The following is a 20919-nucleotide window of genomic DNA, read 5'->3' on the forward strand; positions in this document are numbered from 1 at the left end:
AGCCTTCAGTCGTCTGAAGGAGCTGTTCACCGACGCTCCCGTGCTGGCTCATCCGGACCCCTCTTTGGCGTTCATAGTGGAGGTGGACGCGTCCGAGGCTGGGGTTAGTGCCGTGCTGTCACAGCGCTCGGGCACTCCACCGAAGCTCCGCCTCTGTGCTTTCTTCTCGAGGAAGCTCGGTCCGGCGGAGCGGAACTATGACGTGGGGGACCGGGAGTTGTTAGCTGTGGTAAAAGCTCTGAAGGTGTGGAGACATTGGCTTGAGGGGGCCAAGCACCCTTTCCTCATCTGGACTGACCATCGTAATCTTGAGTATATCCGGGCAGCGAGGAGATTGAATCCGCGTCAGGTAAGGTGGGCCATGTTTTTTACCAGATTTCAGTTCACGATCTCCTATAGGCCAGGCTCCCTTAATACTAAGGCTGACGCGCTGTCCCGTCTCTATGACACCGAGCAGCGGTCCATCGATCCTACTCCCATCCTTCCAGCTTCATGTCTGGTAGCACCGGTGGTATGGGAGGTGGACGCGGAAATCGAGCGGGCGTTACGGTTGAAACCTGCACCTCCTCAGTGTCCAGCTGGTGTTCAGTACGTGCCGCTTGGTGTTCGTGATCGTTTGATTCGATGGGCTCATACGCTACCCTCTTCGGGTCATCCTGGTATTGAGAGGACAGTGCGGAGTCTTAGGGGGAGTTACTGGTGGCCCACTTTGGCCAAGGACGTGAGTTTTTATGTCTCCTCCTGCTCGGTGTGCGCTCAGAGCAAGGCTCCTCGACACCTGCCTAGAGGGAAGTTACAGCCCCTCCCCGTTCCACAATGGCGGTGGTCGCATTTGTCGGTGGATTTTCTCACCGACCTTCCCCCGTCTCAGGGAAACACCACGATCCTGGTCGTTGTGGATCGGTATTCTAAGTCCTGCCGTCTCATCCCGTTGCCCGGTCTCCCTACAGCCCTACAGACTGCGGAGGCCCTGTTTACCCACGTCTTCCGGCACTACGGAGTGCCTGAGGACATCGTTTCTGATCGGGTTCCCCAGTTCACGTCCAGAGTTTGGAGGGCGTTTATGGAACGTCTGGGGGTCTTGATCAGCCTGACCTCGGGTTTTCACCCCGAGAGTAATGGGCAGGTGGAGAGAGTGAACTAGGATATGGGTAGGTTTCTGCGGTCGTATTGCCAGGACCGGCCTGGTGAATGGGCGAGGTACATCCCATGGGCGGAGGTGGCTCAGAATTCCCTCCGCCACTCCTCCACTAACATGTCACCTTTCCAATGCGTGTTGGGCTACCAGCCGGTCCTGGCCCCATGGCATCAGAGGCAGACCGAAGCTCCTGCGGTGGAGGAGTGGCTGCAGCGCTCGAAGGAGACCTGGAGAGCCGTCCAGGAATCACTTAAACTAGCTGGTGGACGGCAGAAGAGGAGCGCTGACCGTCACCGCAGTGAGGCCCCCGTGTTCGCACCGAGGGACCGGGTCTGGCTCTCGACCCGAAACCTGCCCCTCCGCCTGCCCTGCCGGAAGCTGAGGCCGCAGTGTGTGGGGCCATTTAAAGTCCTGAGGAGGATAAACGAGGTGTGTTATAGGTTACAGCTTCCTTCTTACTACCGTATTAACCCCTCGTTTCATGTGTCTCTCCTCAGGCCGGTGGTGGCTGGTCCCCTGCAGGAAGGTGAGGTGCCGGAGGTCCCTCCGCCCCCTATGGACATCGGGGGGTCCCCGGCGTACACTGTACGTTCCATTCTGGACTCTAGGACTCCATTCTGGACTCTGAGGGGCCCACAGTATCTCGTAGACTGGGAGGGGTACGGTCCGGAGGAGAGGTGCTGGGTACCGGTGGAGGACATCTTGGATCCATCACTACTGAGGGAGTTCCACCGCCTCCATCCAGATCGCCCTGCGCCTCGCAGGGGGGGGTACGGGGGGGGGGGGGGTACTGTCACGACTCCCCTGCCTGTTCGGGCGGCGCTCGGCGGTCGTCGTCGCCGGTCTACTAGCTGCCACCGATCCCCTTTTCCTTTTCTGTTTGTTATGTCTTATTGGTTGCACCTGTTTCGTGTTTGAGTTTTGATTCAGGACTATTTAAGCCTGTTAGGCCCGCCTGCTTTTGTGCGGGCTTGTTTTCTGTTAGTCGAGGTTTGTTGCGTGTTTGTGTTCCCTGTCTGTTTGTGCCCAGTTTTGGGTTGGACACTTTTGATTATTCGCCTGTTGTTTTGGGCGTGTATTTTGGATACCGCAATAATGTTCGGTTTCCCCCATTATCCTCTGCTCTCTGCGCTTGACTCCGCACCCACCACTCCTGGCTGTGTGATAACTACACAGTGAGCAATGGAAGACAGTAGTACCACCAGCAAATCTTTTCAAATATATTCAATAAAACATTTTATCTAAAGCCTTATTGGTTTTTGCATCTGTAACCTTTCTCTGTGCAGACGTATCGAACTGGACTGCGTTGTTTGCTGTGACATTTTCTGACATTTGAGCATATGAACGAACATTTCAGATGGGCCAAGAATATATAATCTGGACTAGCATCAAGATAATCCCCAAAACTAACAGTGAAGTTTGTGCTTGTGTGGCTAGGATCGATATAATAGACAAGATGATCTTTTCACAGTTGAATAACAGGTTGGTGGGGTAAACAAGCCTTCTGTTCAGGCAGATGGACGCACTCACACACACGCACGCACGCGCACACACACGGACAGACAGACAGTGGCCCTCTGCTCGTCACAGGGAAAGACATATACAGTGCCTTCGGAAAGTATTCAGACCCCTTGACGTTTTCCACATTTTGTTACGTTACTGCCTTATTCTAAAATGGATCAAATATTTTTTTCCTCATCGATCTACACACAATACCCCGTGATGACAAAGTGAAAAACTGTTTTTTAGAAATGTTTGCAAATTTATTAAAAATAAAAAACATAAATACCGTATTTACATAAAAATTCAGACCCTTTGCTATGAGACTCGAAATTGAGCTCAGCTGCATCCTGTTTCCATTGCTCATCCTTGAGATGTTTCTACAACTTGATTGGAGTCCACCTGTGGTAAATTCAATTGATTGGACATGATTTGGAAAGGCACACACCTGTCTACAGTGGCTTGCGAAAGTATTCACCCCCTTGGCATTTTTCCTATTTTGTTGCCTTACAACCTGGAATTAAAATAGATTTTTGGGGGGTTTGTATAATTTGATTTACACAACATGCTTACCACTTTGAAGATTCAAAATATTTTTTATTGTGAAACAAACCCGAAATAAGACAAAAATAAATAAATTTGTGCGTGCATAACTATTCATCCCCCCCAAAGTCAAAGTCAATACCTTGTAGAGCCACCTTTTGCAGCAATTACAGCTGCAAGTCTCTTGGGGTATGTCTCTGTAAGCTTGTCACATCTAACCACTGGGATTTTTGCCCATTCTTCAAGGCAAAACTGCTCCAGCTCCTTCAAGTTGGATGGATTCCACTGGTTTACAGCAATCTTTAAGTCATACCGCAGATTCTCAATTGGATTAAGGTCTGGGCTTTGACTAGGCCATTCAAGACATTTAAATGTTTCCCTTAAACCACTTGAGTGTTACTTTAGCAGTATGCTTAGGGTCATTGTCCTGCTGGAAAGTGAACCTCCGTCACAGTCTCAAATCTCTAGAAGACTGAAACAGGTATCCCTCAAGAATTGTCCTGTATTTAGCACCATTCATAATTTCTTCAATTCTGACCAGTTTCCCAATCCCTGTCGATGAAAACATCCCCACAGCATGATGCTGCCACCACCATGCTTCATTTGGGGATGGTGTTCTCGGGGTGATGAGAGGTATTGGGTTTCCGCCAGACATAGCGTTTTCCTTGATTGCCAAAAAGCTCAATTTTAGTCTATCTGACCAGAGTACCTTCTTCCATATGTTTGGAGAGTCTCCCACATGCCTTTTGGCGAACCCCAAACGTGTTTGCTTATTTTTTTCTTTAAGCAATGGCTTTTTTCTGGCCACTCTTCCGTAAAGCCCAGCTCTGTGGAGTGTGCGGCTTAAAGCGGTCCTATGGACAGACACTCCAATCTTCACTGTGGAGCTTTGCAGCTCCTTCAGGGTTATCTTTGGTCTCTTTGTTGCGTCTCTGATTAATGCCCTACTTGCCTGGTCTGTGAGTTATGGTGGGCGGCCCTCTCTTGGCTGGTTTGTTGTGGTGCCATATTCTTTCAATTTTTATAACCCAACCCTGATCTGTACTTCTCCACAACTTTGTCCCTGACCTGTTTGGAGAGCTCCTTGGTCTTCATGGTGCCGCTTGCTTGGTGGTGCCCCTTGCTTAGTGGTGTTGCAGACTCTGGGGCCTTCCGGGACCTGGTGTATATATATTGAGATCATGTGACACTTAGATTGCACACAGGTGGACTTTATTTAACTAATTATGCGACTTCTGTTTGGAACCATCAAAACTCTTCCTTGAGCTGACCCCCACCAAACTAAGCAATCGGGGGAGAAGGGCCTTGGTCAGAGAAGTGACCAAGAACCCGATGGTCACTCTGACAGAGCTCCAGAGTTCTTCTGTGGAGATGAGAGAAATTTCCAGAAGGACAACCATCTCTGCAGCACTCCACCAATCAGGCCTTTATGGCAAAGTGGCCAGATGGAAGCCACTCCTCAGTAAAAGGCACATGACCGCCCGCTTGGTGTTTACCAAAAGGCACCTAAAGGACTTTCAGACCATGAGACAAGAGTCTCTGGTCTGATGAAACCAAGATTGAACTCTTCTGCCTGAATGTGAAGCGTCACGTCTGGAGGAAACCTGGCACCATCCCTGCGGTGAAGCATGGTGGTGGCAGGATCATGTTGTGGGGATGTTTTTCAGCGGCAGGGACTGGGAGACTAGTCAGGATCGAGGGAACGATGAACGGAGCAAGTACAGTGAGATCCTTGATGAAAACCTGCTCCCTTGCGTTCAGGACCTCCGACTGGGGCGAAGGTTCACCTTAAAACCAGACAACTACCCTAAGCACAAAGACAAGACAACGCAGGAGTGGCTTTGGGACAAGGACAAGTTTCTGAATGTCCTTGAGTGGCCCAGCCAGAGCTTGAACCCGATCTAACATCTCTGGAGAAACCTGAAAATAGCTGTGCAGAAATGCTCCCCATCCAACCTGACAGAGCTTGATGATCCAACCTGCAGAGAACAATGCGAGAAACTCCCCAAATACAGATGTGCAATCTTGTAGCGTCATACCCAAAAAGACTCAACGCTGTAATCACTGCCAATAGTGCTTCAACAAAGTACAGAGTAAAGGGTCTGAATACTTTAAAAATATTTTTTATATAAATTTGTAGTTTTTGATTTGTTATTATGGGGTATTGTGTGTAGATTGGTGAGGGGGAGAAACAATCTAATCAATTTTAGAATAAAGCTGTACCGTAACAAAATGTGGAAAAAGTCAAGGGGTCTGAATACTTTCCGAATGCACTGTACATATCACAGACATCTACGTATAACAGACATGTACATATAACAGACATATACATATCACATCTACGTATAACAGACATATACATATCACAGACATCTACGTATAACAGACATGTACATATAACAGACATATACATATCACATCTACATGAAGCTAGTGTTAGGGCTGTGGTTGAGGCTAGGGTAGGGTTGAACCAGAAGTGGACATGAAGTGGGATTTGGACCAGATTTGGGGCGGCAGGTAGTGGTTAGAATGTTGGGCCAGTAACCGAAAGGTTGTTGGATCAAATCCCCGAGCTGAAAAGGTCAAATCTGTCGTTCTGCCCCTGAACAGGGCAGTTAACTCACTGTAGGCCGTCATTGTAAATAAGAATTTGTTCTTAACTGACTTGCCTAGTTAAATGAATAAACATTTTAAAAATGAAGCTAGGGCTAGAGCTGTTCAACCTTAGCCTCAACCACAACACTAACTGCTGCATGTGTGTTTGTGTACTTCTTATGGTGGCTATGAACATACAGTACTATTTCTGTTGTGTGTTACAATGTGTTATTTACACATGCTGTGTGTGTGTGTGTGTCACATTCTTGGGGGCAACAGCAGGCCCTCACCTGTCTGGGCTCCACTACAACAACGGGCTCTGGTTTCCTCACTGGGCATGCTCCAAAGCCCTGTCGTAAACAGCACAGGATTAGACAATCAGCATTTGTGCCTTCTTGTATTTCTTTAGGGACGACGCCACCAAAATGGACACCTTCTGTTTGGACAATATTCTGCAGTTGGCAACTGTGGTGGCTAAGCTAACCTCTGTGTGTTGCTTCTGGAAGTTAACAGAGAGAGAGGAGGAGGGGTCATGTACTAACGAACAGTACTTATTCTTCCACAAATGATGAGCAAATTCTGACCAACAGTCGTTTTCTGGCTGGGTAGGACCTAAATCCAACAGATCCATTTGCCTTGGTCATTGAGAATATATCACAACATTGGCTTGGTCGTTTCCCTCCCCAAGAGCTTGAGAATGGAAAGGCATTTGTAAATGATTAGTGAGTTTATGGAGTGTTGGATGGATGTATACAGCCAGCCCAGGGGTGGATATATAGAGTCACAGTGAAAGGTAGCAGAATAAATGAAGCTGGTCATTAACCCCACTGGACCACCATTAGACATGCACTGATACTTCTGCAGGGAAAGGGAGGGGGGGAGGGGAATAATGAGGGAGTGTGAAAGATGACTCTTATTTCCTCTATGGGGAGAACACCCAGTCATTTCAATATCCTGGTTAATCCAATCAGAACATCTAGCGGTTGGAGATTTAACAATGGAACCCTAACCAGAGTGGACATAATACCTGAGTAATATAGCGATGTGTTTAAATCCACTCCATAGACCTCCTCCAGTCTAGCATCTGGTAGCTATCCAAGCCATTGAGGAGGCCATGCATTGAACCTCATCTAACTATAGAAATACAATTATTGTAGTTGATTTTGTTGACTAATTGGATTACATAGTGTTCTCTTTAGAATTTTTTAAAATAATAATACTATGCATAAAGTATATAAATCCAACAAATATATTGCATACATCCAATCTTTATCAAACATGTATGCTTTCCTCTGTTAAACGTATGAGCCAGACCTGCGTTAAAATACTATTTCAGGTATTTCAATTACTTTTAAACACATTTCAAAAGAAGTATTAAGACCACATTTCTTTTTTTTAAACAGTAGTTGAATATTGGAATATATTTGTAAAATACACTTGGAAAATATTTTGAAATACTCAAATACACAGACTCAAATGCACTCCCATGCATTTAACCCAGGTATTTGAAAATAGTATTTGAAATAAGAATTTGAAAATACTTTCAAATACTATTTGGTAGACTATTTGGTTTTTACAAATAACTATTCAAATACAATATATTTATTGTGGGTGGATGGGTAGGTAGGTTATATGCTGACACTTATAAGAAAAAGTCATACATGACTCTTGCAGAAATACAAACCTTTGTGAAGGAATTGTGCAGGTGTCCTGCAGGAATCCTGTAGGAATGACAAAATCCTACAGGAAATGTCCCTGATGCTACTGCACAGCTCCTGCAGGAGTATAACTTGTCCTGCAGAAATGTTGAAAATCCTGCACAAACATGGCAATTCCTGTAGGACCATGACTATTCAAGGAGGAGATAGATTGTATATGGAGGTGAGTGCGCATCATTTTGCATATCCCAAAAAACATGGTTTAAACTGTCCTTTACAATTTACAACAGGAAGACAAAGGTCATGTGGCATCTTGGTCACCATAGCAACAGTTGACGGTTGGCAGTTGAGGAAATGACTGTCAGGCAGTTTAGCTAGTTCAACTACTGCTAATTTTACAAAGAAAATTACAGGCAAGGAGTCAGAAAAGCATACTAAAACTACAACAAATGGTTATATGAACATGTTAGGGGGTAGCATAGTTCTTTTTTTGTATGTTGTGTTTGCAGAATATTTTTTATGAGTAAGTTAACAAGCTTAGCTAGCATGTTCTCTTCCAATGGCTGCTAGCTGGCTGGCTCTGACAAAGAAAACACATTTACAACTTTTTCTTCCATGGAAAGTGACAAATGATGTTTGATATCCCTCTTGCTTTGTCTCTTTTGTACTGTTGGCACAAATTAGGTGATAGATTATATATTTTTAATGACTAGGCTAATGGGTTCTTGGCTAGCACTTGATGACAGTTTCCAAGTCACATGACCGATCATGACCTGTCATGTAAATAAGGAAGTGATTGCGTTTAAATAGTAAAGAGAGGTTTAAAAATTGTTTATCTATGAAATATCACAGTATTTTCACCGAAATATATTATGTCTCAATTGAATATACAAATAGTTTGATTTAAATAGAAATTGATCATATTAACATGACTTTCTCTCTGTTGAACTTTTAGCTTGCTTGGACAGTTTCCTCACCACCAGCATGTTATTTCCCCTTACAGCTTAGACTACAGGGAGCACATAAAACACACACACACACCTAGCATTTTACTGTAATTATTTACCTTGTATTTCTAACAGTTTAGCAGGCCACCACACCATATTAGAGCTGGTATTGTAAGTGCATGAGAAAACAATACATTTACTAATCTGTTTCTGATTATTTGTCTAATTTGCAGCTCCATTTGTCCAGTAGCCTACTAGTTAAGGGTTAGTAGGTTGTATTTTACTACTACAGTATATAATTTGCTCTATTTTGTTGCTGTTTTTTTATGTAACACACACACACACACACACACACACACGCATGTTCTTGCAGTTATATTCTGAACTCTGCCCCTCTCATCTCTCTCCTCTCCAGTTAAGACAGAGCCTGTAAACAACAGTGAGACTGACTACCACAGAAGGCAGCACTGGATAGCCATGCAGGCCAAGGTAACAGCACACACAGTTTCAGCCTCTCATTTCTCCCTTTAAAAAAAGAGCCTATGGGCCTCCTGAGTGGCACAGCGGTCTAAGGCATTGCATCACATTGCTAGAGGCGTTACCACAGACCCGGGTTAATTCTCGGGCTGTGCCCTATGGATTCCCATAGGACGGCGCACAATTGGCCCAGCGTCGTCTGGGTTAAGGAAGGGTTTGGTCGGTGGGGCTATACTTGGCTCATCGCGCTCTACCAACTCCTTGTGGCGGGCCGGATGCCTGCAGGCTGACCCCGGTAGCCAGTTGAACTGTGTTTCCTCCGACACATTGGTGCGGCTGCCTTCTGCGTTAAGCTGGCGGATGTTAAGGAGTGCGGTAGGGCGGGTCATGTTTCGGAGGACGCATGACTCCACTTTCGCCTCTCCCGAGCCCTTTGGGGAGTTGCAGCGATGAGACAAGATCGAAAATTGGGGAGAAAAAGGGGGTAAAATAGAAAAGAATGATATGAGTCTAACACATACCCACAGATGTTGTTGATGTACCAGCCATATTAAAACCAACTATTACTAAGTTTATCATTGCAGACAACCGTTTAACTTCACACCAATGCACAAAAGCTGTTCATGTAGTGTCACCATTACTCGCACTCTTGTTACAAAATATGCTTTTATCATTTACCTACGAATCATCTTTTATGCAGTGATGGTGAAATGGACAATCAAACATTGGATAATAAAATGACCATGCATTCTGTTTATTGTGCTTTCTGTCCATTCTTTTGAAAGATTGTGGATTGTCCTACATGAAATTCTCTGAAGGATGAGGAAAGGATCCAGCAGGTTTGTCCTAGAGGAAAGTGGCCCCAAAAAGCCTGTGGAATATCCTGCAGGACTTCCTATCCTATACAGTATATTCTGCTGGATTCCCGCAGATTTTTTCATGCAGGATTCCTGTAGGGGATTTTTCATTTTTTTAGGTCGCTATGACTTGTTGGTAATTTAGATTCTAAAGTGCTTGTTTTTTTTCTTCTCTTTTTTTGTGTATTCTGACATTTCAGGAGAAATCTTAGTTTGTTAATGATTTATTAACAAGGGATTATAAATCAGCTCTCTAGCCTGCCTATCAACCTATGTTCTTTTGTATGAACTTGTGATAAAAAGAAGAAGTCCAATACCATGACAAATATCTCCTTCCTTCTGGTCCTAGCTGAGGAAGTAAAGTGAAGAAGAACCTATGGGATTAAAGGGTACTAATGTTCTTGTAATAGCTATGGCAGACACAGGGATGGGGAGAGTGATGCAGTGCTGGAGCCTGAGCTGTCTAGGGTTGAAACGACTATAGCAAACACCCGGTAAACATCCATCAGACAGTAGAGAGAGGGGGAGGAGAGGGGGGGAGAGAGAAAAAGAGGGATAAAGAGAGTGAGGAAGCTCCTCATCACTGACCTCTCTAGACCCACAAATATTTTCGCTTAATTGGAGATCGTCCCGTATTGATTTTCATCAGTCTCTTTATTTGCCGTAGCAGCCACACATAACCAGGGGACATTTAGTGTGCTTCTCACTGCTAAAATGTCCCATCTCTGAAATGTGATTCAATTGAATCATTGCAGAAAATGGTTTAAGTAAAACATCACAGTTTTGGGGTGTATTTTTTGCCTTTAAAAAAAAAACTGTATTATTAGCTGAACAGAATGCAATACTTTTCTTTTTATGGGTAAATGTAACAGTAAATATACAGTTCCAATAGATGTTTTTTCTTAGATGTTTTTCAGTATCTATAGTCAATATAAGTTCATTATTGCATTTACGCTCAAATGCTTACAGTAGCCTACAATAGAAAACACACGTCAATTATGAGCCATTTTTTCTTTGGAAAAAGTGTTGTTTATTAATTTTTTTCATAGAATTTGTTTAAATCAAACACACTCATATGCAAGCAGACTGTTTTGATTGCAACTATATTTCAAAACCCAAAATAAACATTCACTAAATAAATACAACTTTTCCCTTGTGCTTCAAAGTGGTGTCTTTTTCTCAGCATATTTACATCATAAATAACTTTGGAAAAGCACAATTCAGACTCTGACAAAAAAAAAATCCAAACTTATAAATATGAGAGATATGGTAACCACATTTACAATAGAATCCAGGGGAACGCTAGAAATGTGTCACACTGCCTACAAAACAGTATAATGAACATGATATTTAGCGTTAGAGAAAGGTAATGCCAGTTTATAACAAACAAGCATTATCATGATCAGATGTGATAATGATTTAGGCTGTCTAAATGACTACCCAACTGGTTGGATTGCATATTGCTGCATGTATCATGACTTTGTGAAAATATTTCATGAATTGTCATATAACTCATTATTATGGTAATATTAACTAATGTCATGTTGGTACAAGCAATTGTTGCCACTACATCATTCTGTAATATTAGAACAGTGCACAAGTCAATCAACCACAATCTCTCCATTTCACCTCACTTGATTTTTCCTTCATCTCATCATATGTTCAATAAACAATGGGCATCTCGTTACAGTACAATAACTACGATTACCCTTGTTGACAATTTAACAAGACATGCCTCGGAGGTACACACACGTTAGCATGCTAACTCTCACCTCAGCCGAGTTAGCATGCTAACTCCCACATCAGTCTTGTTAGCATGCTAACTCACACCTCAACCTTGTTAGCATGCTAACTCACACTTCAGCCTTTCTAGCATGCTAACTCCCTCCTCAGTGTTTACCTTGAAAGCATGCTAAATTCACCCTCAGTGTTTACCACTACACCTGGCAAATGAGGCAATCCATGTCATCATATTGACCCTTAGCCTCCCAGTAATCACATCTCAATAAGGTTGTTCATTAGAGGTTGTATATAATGTTGTTATCCTCACTGAGGTGATATTATACCACTACAGACCAAATGACTAATAAATGTTGTTATCCACGCCAACAAGACATTTAGCCCAAGAAAAGCCTGCTACCTGTAGGTCCAGGTGAACTGCTGTATGTCTCAATGTAAATGTAGGCATATGTATCTCTTGCATGTATCCCTTAAATCTCCCCTTTGCTTTCTCTGAAAGTGTGTGTACACTTCCCTTAATCCATAGCTTACATAGTGGGGAAAACATAGATAGAATGAATTTGCATAATTGTTGATGTCTGTGAAGTTTTTTTGTATAATTTTTGCTTCATCTCTATACTGCACGCCTTTAATCATAGCTACGGGAAGTAGGGGTGCTGAGGATGCTGTAGTACCCCCTGAATTATTATCTGAAAAGTAGTGCACTGGGCCTTTACTAGTCCTGTATTAGCAGACCGATATAGCCGTTTGTAGCGCGGGCAAAAAATATATAAATTTAACCAGGTCTAGTTGACTTTAACTCTAGAGTTGTGTTGTGATAAGGGGATTCTGACTAACACTAAAAAGTGCACTAACGTTGAACCCTGTCCTGTTAACTCAAAACATATCCACAACCCTTCAACCATAGGGGTGAGGTTCCCACAATGAAACTCTATTTCTGACAGTGCAAATGGAATAATGTAGCTCTGTAAAGATTAAAATAAAAGGAAACAAGAAGTAGGATAGGAAAAAAGTGTTTTTGCTGGATAAGACGCAGAAGAGGCCGTTGAGGCTGGGCTATAGAATGAATATTCCATGGATCCACAGTTTCTTCTTCATGTGTTTTAGTGTGCATCTGAAGTGCATCTGTAGTGCATTACTTTTGACCAGAGCCCTACGCAGGCTCTGGTCAAAAATAGCGTGTAGGGAAATGGCACGCTATTCCCTATACAGGGAATAGGCTGACATTTTAGACATTCCTTTACTGTTATTGGACAAGCGGGCGTTAGCTGCCGTTGGTGATGATGACGGAGGTCCCCTTGTGTCCCGGCCCCTGCTCTGCCTGCATGCGCAGGTGTGAAGTCACGTCGTAGTGGGTGGAGCCAGCGGAGGAACAGAAGTCCCTGAGGCTCTCGGTGTCATACAGGTGCTCCAGGGCGTAGCCCGTCAGGGAGTAGGTAGCAGCTTGCTTGTCCAGATAAGGCCTCCCCGTCAGGGAGTAGGTAGCAGCTTGCTTGTCCAGATAAGGCCTCCCCGTCAGGGAGTAGGTAGCAGCTTGCTTGTCCAGATAGGGCCTCCCCGTCAGGGAGTAGGTAGCAGCTTGCTTGTCCAGATAGGGCCTCCCCGTTTGGGTTTGGGGGTGGGAAGGGTAGAGGGCTGGGGCAGGGGTAGGGGAGGAGGCTGAGCAGGGGCCTGGATGGCCAAGCTGGTGGTGCAGGGGCTGGGGGAGAGGGGACAGGTCTGTCTGTCCTGTCTGCTGGAGGTAGTTTTTGGGCTTGGGGAGGAGGGGGTCAGGCCCTGGGCTGCTGAGCCTGGAGAGAGGGGCAGGGCTTGATGCGGGGCTGATCACCTGACCCAGGCCTCGGCACAACACGCTATGTAGCACCCCCTGGGGGTAGTCAGGGGTGAAGCAGGGTCCGGGGCCCTTCAGGAGGCCGTTGGCAGGGCCTGGGTGGAGCTTGCTGCGGTGCTGCAGCCGATTCTCCTCCTCCTTGATCATCTGCTGCGTGGCTCGGATCAGGGTCTCGATCTTGCTCGGCTCCTGGGCGCTGACCCGGAAGTAGTCTGCGCGGTAACGGTCCCCTGAGTCGCTGGCGGAGCCCCCGTCTGGTGAGCTGACCACACTGTCCTGGTCCCATTGGCCACAGTCTGTAGAGGGAGGGACAGGATACTGATCTTAGAGCCAACAGGAAGCTATATCCAGGGCTAAGCAGCGCTAGCAGCATGTTATCCTACAGGTTAAGGGTTAAAACTAACCTGTATTTTCCTGCTGACCTCTTCCAGGTCACCATTGCAAAAGTGATGTTTAACCACAATATTCTTTCCTGGTTAAATAAAGGTTAAATAAAGCAGAGGTGGGAGATCTGAAAAGTGAGCAGGCTTTTGTACCAACCCGAATCAAATCTGTGTGTCTTTGAGCCTGCAACAGTGGAGTTCACCCATCTCCAGCCTCCTACAGTAATACAAGCTAAAGGGCCAGGGATAGGGACTTACTATGCAGACTGTGGATGGAGCTGATGTGGGGCACGTTGCTCTCGTATCCCTCTCCATTCTCCAGGGACGAGGTTTTGGCCAGGGGCAGCACAGAGTGGGCAGCTCCCCACCACGCCTCTGTCCCACCCTGGGGAGCACCCAGGAAGTACCTCCCTGCCTCACAGTGGCCCCGCTCGCACGTCTGGTTGTGGCCGTGTCTGTCGAGGTGGGAGTGGCTTTCGCTGGGGGTGTGGTGGTGGTGGTGCTCCTCAGTGATTGGGAGGCTGTAGCAGAGGGGACGTGGCTCGGAGAACTGCCTGTAGGCACAGGAGGCGCCAAGCCCCTCCCCCTGCTCCAGCAGCTGAGGGGAAGCGGAGTCTGTGAGGGGAGATCCTGCCCAAGGACTATCCTGGTCCGACTCTGACCGCTCGGCCTGGAAACCAGTGTACTGCAGATAGAGAGAGCGAGCAAGAGGGAGAGAGAGGGAGAGAGATAGAGAGAGAAAGAGAAAGACAGAGAGCGAGAGAGAGGAGAAATATGAGTCATTACCCAGGTAATCAAGAAGTGAAAAATCAGATATAAGCCACCTCCCATCACTGACAGATCATGCAGTATCCTGGCTCAAATAGAGAGAGTTGCCTCTGTGTAGGATGTGTACAAGACCAGCGCTGTATGTTCCTATAGAGCCTCACCTGTGTGTAGGGGGACAGTCGAGCCTTGGCCTTAGCTCGGGACACTCTGCTCTTGGGTGCTCTGCGGTTCTCAGTGAGGCTGGTGGGAGCACTGCTGAAGGGGAAGGAGGGCTTGGTGTCTGTCACCTGGTCCAGAGACAGCTGGAGTCCTTTATACTCAGTATCCCTACAGAAGCATACACATACAGTATGGACTGTAGATCATGTAGATACACAGGTATATTCCTGATTTAACTATGTGTTAGGATTACATAAAGACCATCATTAAACAAGAGAAGACAGCTCCACTGTTAAGACTGTTTATCCAAGTGTGGCTTGTGCATTTGTCTACCTGGGTATTTTATTTTTTTCACTCTCATGGTGCAAATACACACTAACATCAGTTTGGTAATTAGAGCATGGTGTGTGTGTGTGTCTGTGTGAGAGAGAAAGAGAGAGAAGAGAGAGAGTGAAAGAGAGAAAGAGAGCGAGAGTGAGAGCGAGAGTGAGAGCGAGAAAGAGCGGTAGAGAGGCTTTCAGAAGGACTTGTTTCTCCATCAGGATTGTAACAAGGCCTTTAACAAACATACAACAGAGGGGAGGCTGTCCGTTCAAATACACATGCGATTAAGGGCTATGTTTGGCTAAGCCAAGCCCACAGGAACACCATGCCAGGAGACAGTACTTGGAAATGGGAATTTATTTCTCTGTAAAGCAGGGGTGGACTGGGCATCGGGCATTTCGGGCAAATGCCAGATGGGCTGGTACATTTTTAGCTGAGTGGGACTGTCCAACTTTATTTATTTTCACAAATAATAAGCATTATCTGACTAATAATGTGGCATCAAGGGGAAAAAATGGGCCGGTGTCGGGGCTTCAAGGAAGAAAATGGGCCAGTGTGTTAGAAATGCCAGGGCCGATTTCAGGTCCCAGGCCTCCCCGTATGGATTTTGTTCACTATGATGAATCAAGTTGGAGAAGATGGATGGAAAAACCTGGACAGGGTTTACTCTGGCCAAACACTGATCCATTCCACCCACCCACCCACACACACACCCACCCACACACACACACCCCCACACACACACACACACACACACACACACACACACACACACACACACACACACACACACACACACACACACACACACACACACACACACACACACACACACACACACACACACACACACACACACACACACACACACACACACACCCCATGCATGTGCACACGCTCACTCGCACACAGACACATATACAGGTACATGCACATACATACACACACACAAACTTTGATTTCTAAAACACACACAATCACAATCAAGAAATACATGTTCCATACAAACACTATTAAAAACATACAGAATAGTATTCTCATGGGATCAGGTCAGGTCACGCATTTCAGTGCACGACACACACACCAACTCCTTTATGTGATAAAGTGTTCTTATCTTGCTGTAAACACAGAGTATTGCCTAAGGTCAGGGATCACAGGGACAGGCTCTGGCCAATAGGAAGGGGACGGAAGGTGGAAGGGTTATCAGTACTAGCCAATAGGACAAGGCAAAGAGGTTATCAGTACTAGTACACATAGAGGCAGTTCAACCAGAGGTGAACTCCTGTGTTCCCTACTAGCTGTGTGTTAATCAGTGTAGACTAGTACACCTCTACCTGCTACTGTGTGAATCACCCACCACTACCTCTGATAACAACAGTGACAAAGGGGCTGTGATAGTTCTCTGATGAACTGACTAAATCCCATGCCATTCTCTCAGAAATCTATGGTGAAATAATGAACTCATTATTATCATTATTATTTAGCCTCAGACAGGACAGGAACACTCAGTGGATGACATTGTATTGTTATCTCTCTCTGCTAATGAACTGAGTTACTATGAATTCACTGACTGACTGATGCTATTCTCACAGATACGTTGAGGCAAACAACACGTTTGCACAATGTCTCATTACAGCTTAATGTCTCACACGATAAAACATCTCAAGAAGGTCACAAGACGGTACTAATTGACTGTACAGTATTCAATAAAAATAAAACAATTGTTTAAAAAAAAAAGATCACATGGGAGGAATGAGAAATCTTCATCCACAAATTCTAAACTCTCTACTCTCTCACCAAGCTTGCAGCCATAAATGCTCCTCATCTTTATGGCCTATCAATTAAAACCTCATAAACACCATTATGGATTTGGGGAGGGGGGTAGTCTGCGGCTGCGGCAGTGCGTGTCGAGCCATTTCCATCTTCTCTCCTCTGTACGGAGCAGCCTCTTCTGCCTCCTCTGGTTAATGGAGTGTTTTATGGGCTTAATTTATTTACTGAAACACTTTTACATCTGCAGCAATACACATTACACACAGCAGCACACCAGGAAATTTGCTAAATGTCCCATCCTAGAAGGCAGTAGCACCGTTTTCACAGACCTAACCAGAAGGTACAGATGTAGGTTCTTAATTTGAGCCAGTTTGCTACAGCAGGAAAATAATCCTGCAGAAACAGGAAATGTGAATTATTATGTGGATTATAATTATAAGATTTCTAAGTGAAAATTACAAACTTCAGAAGCCTTTTTAAACCTCCAATACATTACAAGTTTTAAATTTCCTGCATTGTAGGAAAGTTCTCCTGCAACAGGGTGATCAAATTAAGATCCTACATCTGTACTGAGCCAATACTAACACTCACAAAACCAATAGAGCTTGACTCAGACTATATCTATATCTGGACTGTTTGCAGTTCAGTTGATAAAGTAAGCGCATGCTGAGTGAAAAGAGGTTTGAACGTTATGGTGACTTTTCCAGTGGAAAACTGGGTTGAAGCAAATTGTGTTGTTTATCAGTGCGAAAGTGAGAAAGACAGTCCACCAGACCTGGGTTCAAACTGTATTAGTTTTCTTTCTAATACTTAAGCTTGACTGGATTGAGGTTTGCCAAGAGCAATAGAGACAATGGAATAGTGCCAACAGTGCAACCCCTTCTATCTGACACCTCAGGCCAGGTTGACTCAACCAAACAAATTAAAACTATTAGGAAGAAAAAAAATACTTTGTGAGCCCATGCCTGACTGAGACAGTTGACACAGTCTGCAGACAGACAGATGGACATGTTGTTCATTCCAGAGACACCTTGCCAAGTGACTTTCCCTTCCCGGGTGAGGGTTCCAAAGGTAACAGCCAAGTCCATAGACATGAATAAGCTTTAGTGAACCTGATAACTCAATGACCTCAACACACAGACACCCACACTACTCAACACAATAACTAATCTACACACAGATACCCACACTACTACACAATAACTAATCTACACACAGATACCCACACTACTACACAATAACTATTCTACGACCACAGACATCCACACTACTACACAATAGCTATTCTACACACAGACATCCACACTACTACACAATAACTATTCTACGATCACAGACACCGACACTACTAGACAATAACTATTCTACGATCACAGACATCCACACTACTAGACAATAACTATTCTACGATCACAGACATCCACACTACTAGACAATAACTGTTCTACGATCACAGACATCCACAGTACTAGACAATAACTATTCTACGATCACAGACATCCACAGTACTAGACAATAACTATTCTACGATCACAGACATCCACACTACTAGACAATAACTATTCTACGACCACAGACATCCACACTACTACACAATAACTATTCTACACACAGACATCCACACTACTACACAATAACTATTCTACGATCACAGACACCGACACTACTAGACAATAACTATTCTACGATCACAGACATCCACACTACTAGACAATAACTATTCTACGACCACAGACATCCACACTACTAGACAATAACTATTCTACGATCACAGACATCCACACTACTAGACAATAACTATTCTACGACCACAGACATCCACACTACTACACAATAACTATTCTACGACCACAGACATCCACACTACTACACAATAACTATTCTACGATCACAGACATCCACACTACTACACAATAACTATTCTACGATCACAGACATCCACACTACTACACATCATAACTATTCTACGATCACAGATATCCACACTACTACACAATAACTATTCTACGATCACAGACATCCACACTACTACACAATAACTATTCTACGACCACAGACATCCACACTACTACACAATAACTATTCTACACACAGACATCCACACTACTAGACAATAACTATTCTACGATCACAGACATCCACACTACTACACAATAACTATTCTACGACCACAGACATCCACACTACTACACAATAACTATTCTACGATCACAGACATCCACACTACTAAACAATAAATATTCTACGATCACAGACATCCACACTACTAGACAATAACTATTCTACGATCACAGACATCCACACTACTAGACAATAACTATTCTACGATCACAGACATCCACACTGCTAGACAATAACTATTCTACACACAGACATCCACACTACTACACAATAACTATTCTACACACAGACATCCACACTACTAGACAATAACTATTCTACGATCACAGACATCCACACTACTACCCAATAACTATTCTACGATCACAGACATCCACACTACTACACATCATAACTATTCTACGATCACAGACATCCACACTACTACACAATAACTATTCTACGATCACAGACATCCACACTACTAGACAATAACTATTCTACGACCACAGACATCCACACTACTACACAATAACTATTCTACGATCACAGACATCCACACTACTAGACAATAACTATTCTACGATCACAGACATCCACACTACTACCCAATAACTATTCTACGATCACAGACATCCCCACTACTAGACAATAACTATTCTACGACCAGACATCCACACTACTAGACAATAACTATTCTACGATCACAGACATCCACACTACTACACAATAACTATTCTACGATCACAGACATCCACACTACTACCCAATAACTATTCTACGATCACAGACATCCACACTACTACACATCATAACTATTCTACGATCACAGACATCCACACTACTACCCATCATAACTATTATACGATCACAGACATCCACACTACTAGACAATAACTATTCTACGATCACAGACATCCACACTACTAGACAATAACTATTCTACGATCACAGACATCCCCACTACTAGACAATAACTATTCTACGATCACAGACATCCACACTACTACACAATAACTATTCTACGATCACAGACATCCACACTACTAGACAATAACTATTCTACGATCACAGAAATCCACACTACTAGACAATAACTATTCTACGATCACAGACATCCACACTACTACCCAATAACTATTCTACGATCACAGACATCCACACTACTAGACAATAACTATTCTACGACCACAGACATCCACACTACTACCCAATAACTATTCTACGATCACAGACATCCACACTACTAGACAATAACTATTCTACGATCACAGACATCCCCACTACTAGACAATAACTATTCTACGACCACAGACATCCACACTACTAGACAATAACTATTCTACGATCACAGACATCCACATTACTAGACAATAACTATTCTACGATCACAGACATCCACACTACTAGACAATAACTATTCTACGATCACAGACATCCACACTACTAAACAATAACTATTCTACGACCACAGACATCCACACTACTACACAATAACTATTCTACGATCACAGACATCCCCCACTACTAGACAATAACTATTCTACGATCACAGACATCCACACTACTACCCAATAACTATTCTACGATCACAGACATCCACACTACTACACAATAACTATTCTACGATCACAGACATCCACACTACTACCCAATAACTATTCTACGATCACAGACATCCACACTACTACACAATAACTATTCTACGACCACAGACATCCACACTACTAGACAATAACTATTCTACGATCACAGACATCCACACTACTACACAATAACTATTCTACGATCACAGACATCCACACTACTACACAATAACTATTCTACGACCACAGACATCCACACTACTACACAATAACTATTCTACGACCACAGACATCCACACTACTAGACAATAACTATTCTACGATCACAGACATCCACACTACTACACAATAACTATTCTACGATCACAGACATCCACACTACTACACAATAACTATTCTACGACCACAGACATCCACACTACTAGACAATAACTATTCTACGATCACAGACATCCACACTACTAGACAATAACTATTCTACGATCACAGACATCCACACTACTAGACAATAACTATTCTACGATCACAGACATCCACACT

At 44.1% G+C, this 20919-nt stretch overlaps 1 protein-coding gene across 1 annotated transcript in view; it reads right to left on the minus strand.

Moving 5' to 3' along the window:
* Window positions 1-12217: 12217 nt before the first annotated feature.
* The window catches only part of LOC120047685 (single-minded homolog 1-A-like), a 38856-nt gene continuing 30154 nt past the window's right edge, over window positions 12218-20919 (minus strand). The window contains exons 9-12 of the mRNA XM_038993235.1: window positions 14599-14764; window positions 13928-14354; window positions 13036-13582; window positions 12218-12897 (exon numbers count right to left, since the gene is read on the minus strand). Of these exons, the coding sequence (XP_038849163.1) occupies window positions 12720-12897; window positions 13036-13582; window positions 13928-14354; window positions 14599-14764 (1318 nt within the window). The 3' untranslated portion in view covers window positions 12218-12719. The remainder of the gene's footprint in view (window positions 12898-13035; window positions 13583-13927; window positions 14355-14598; window positions 14765-20919) is intronic.

The sequence above is a fragment of the Salvelinus namaycush genome, chromosome 5 (assembly GCF_016432855.1).
Source record: "Salvelinus namaycush isolate Seneca chromosome 5, SaNama_1.0, whole genome shotgun sequence".
NCBI lineage: Eukaryota > Metazoa > Chordata > Actinopteri > Salmoniformes > Salmonidae > Salvelinus > Salvelinus namaycush.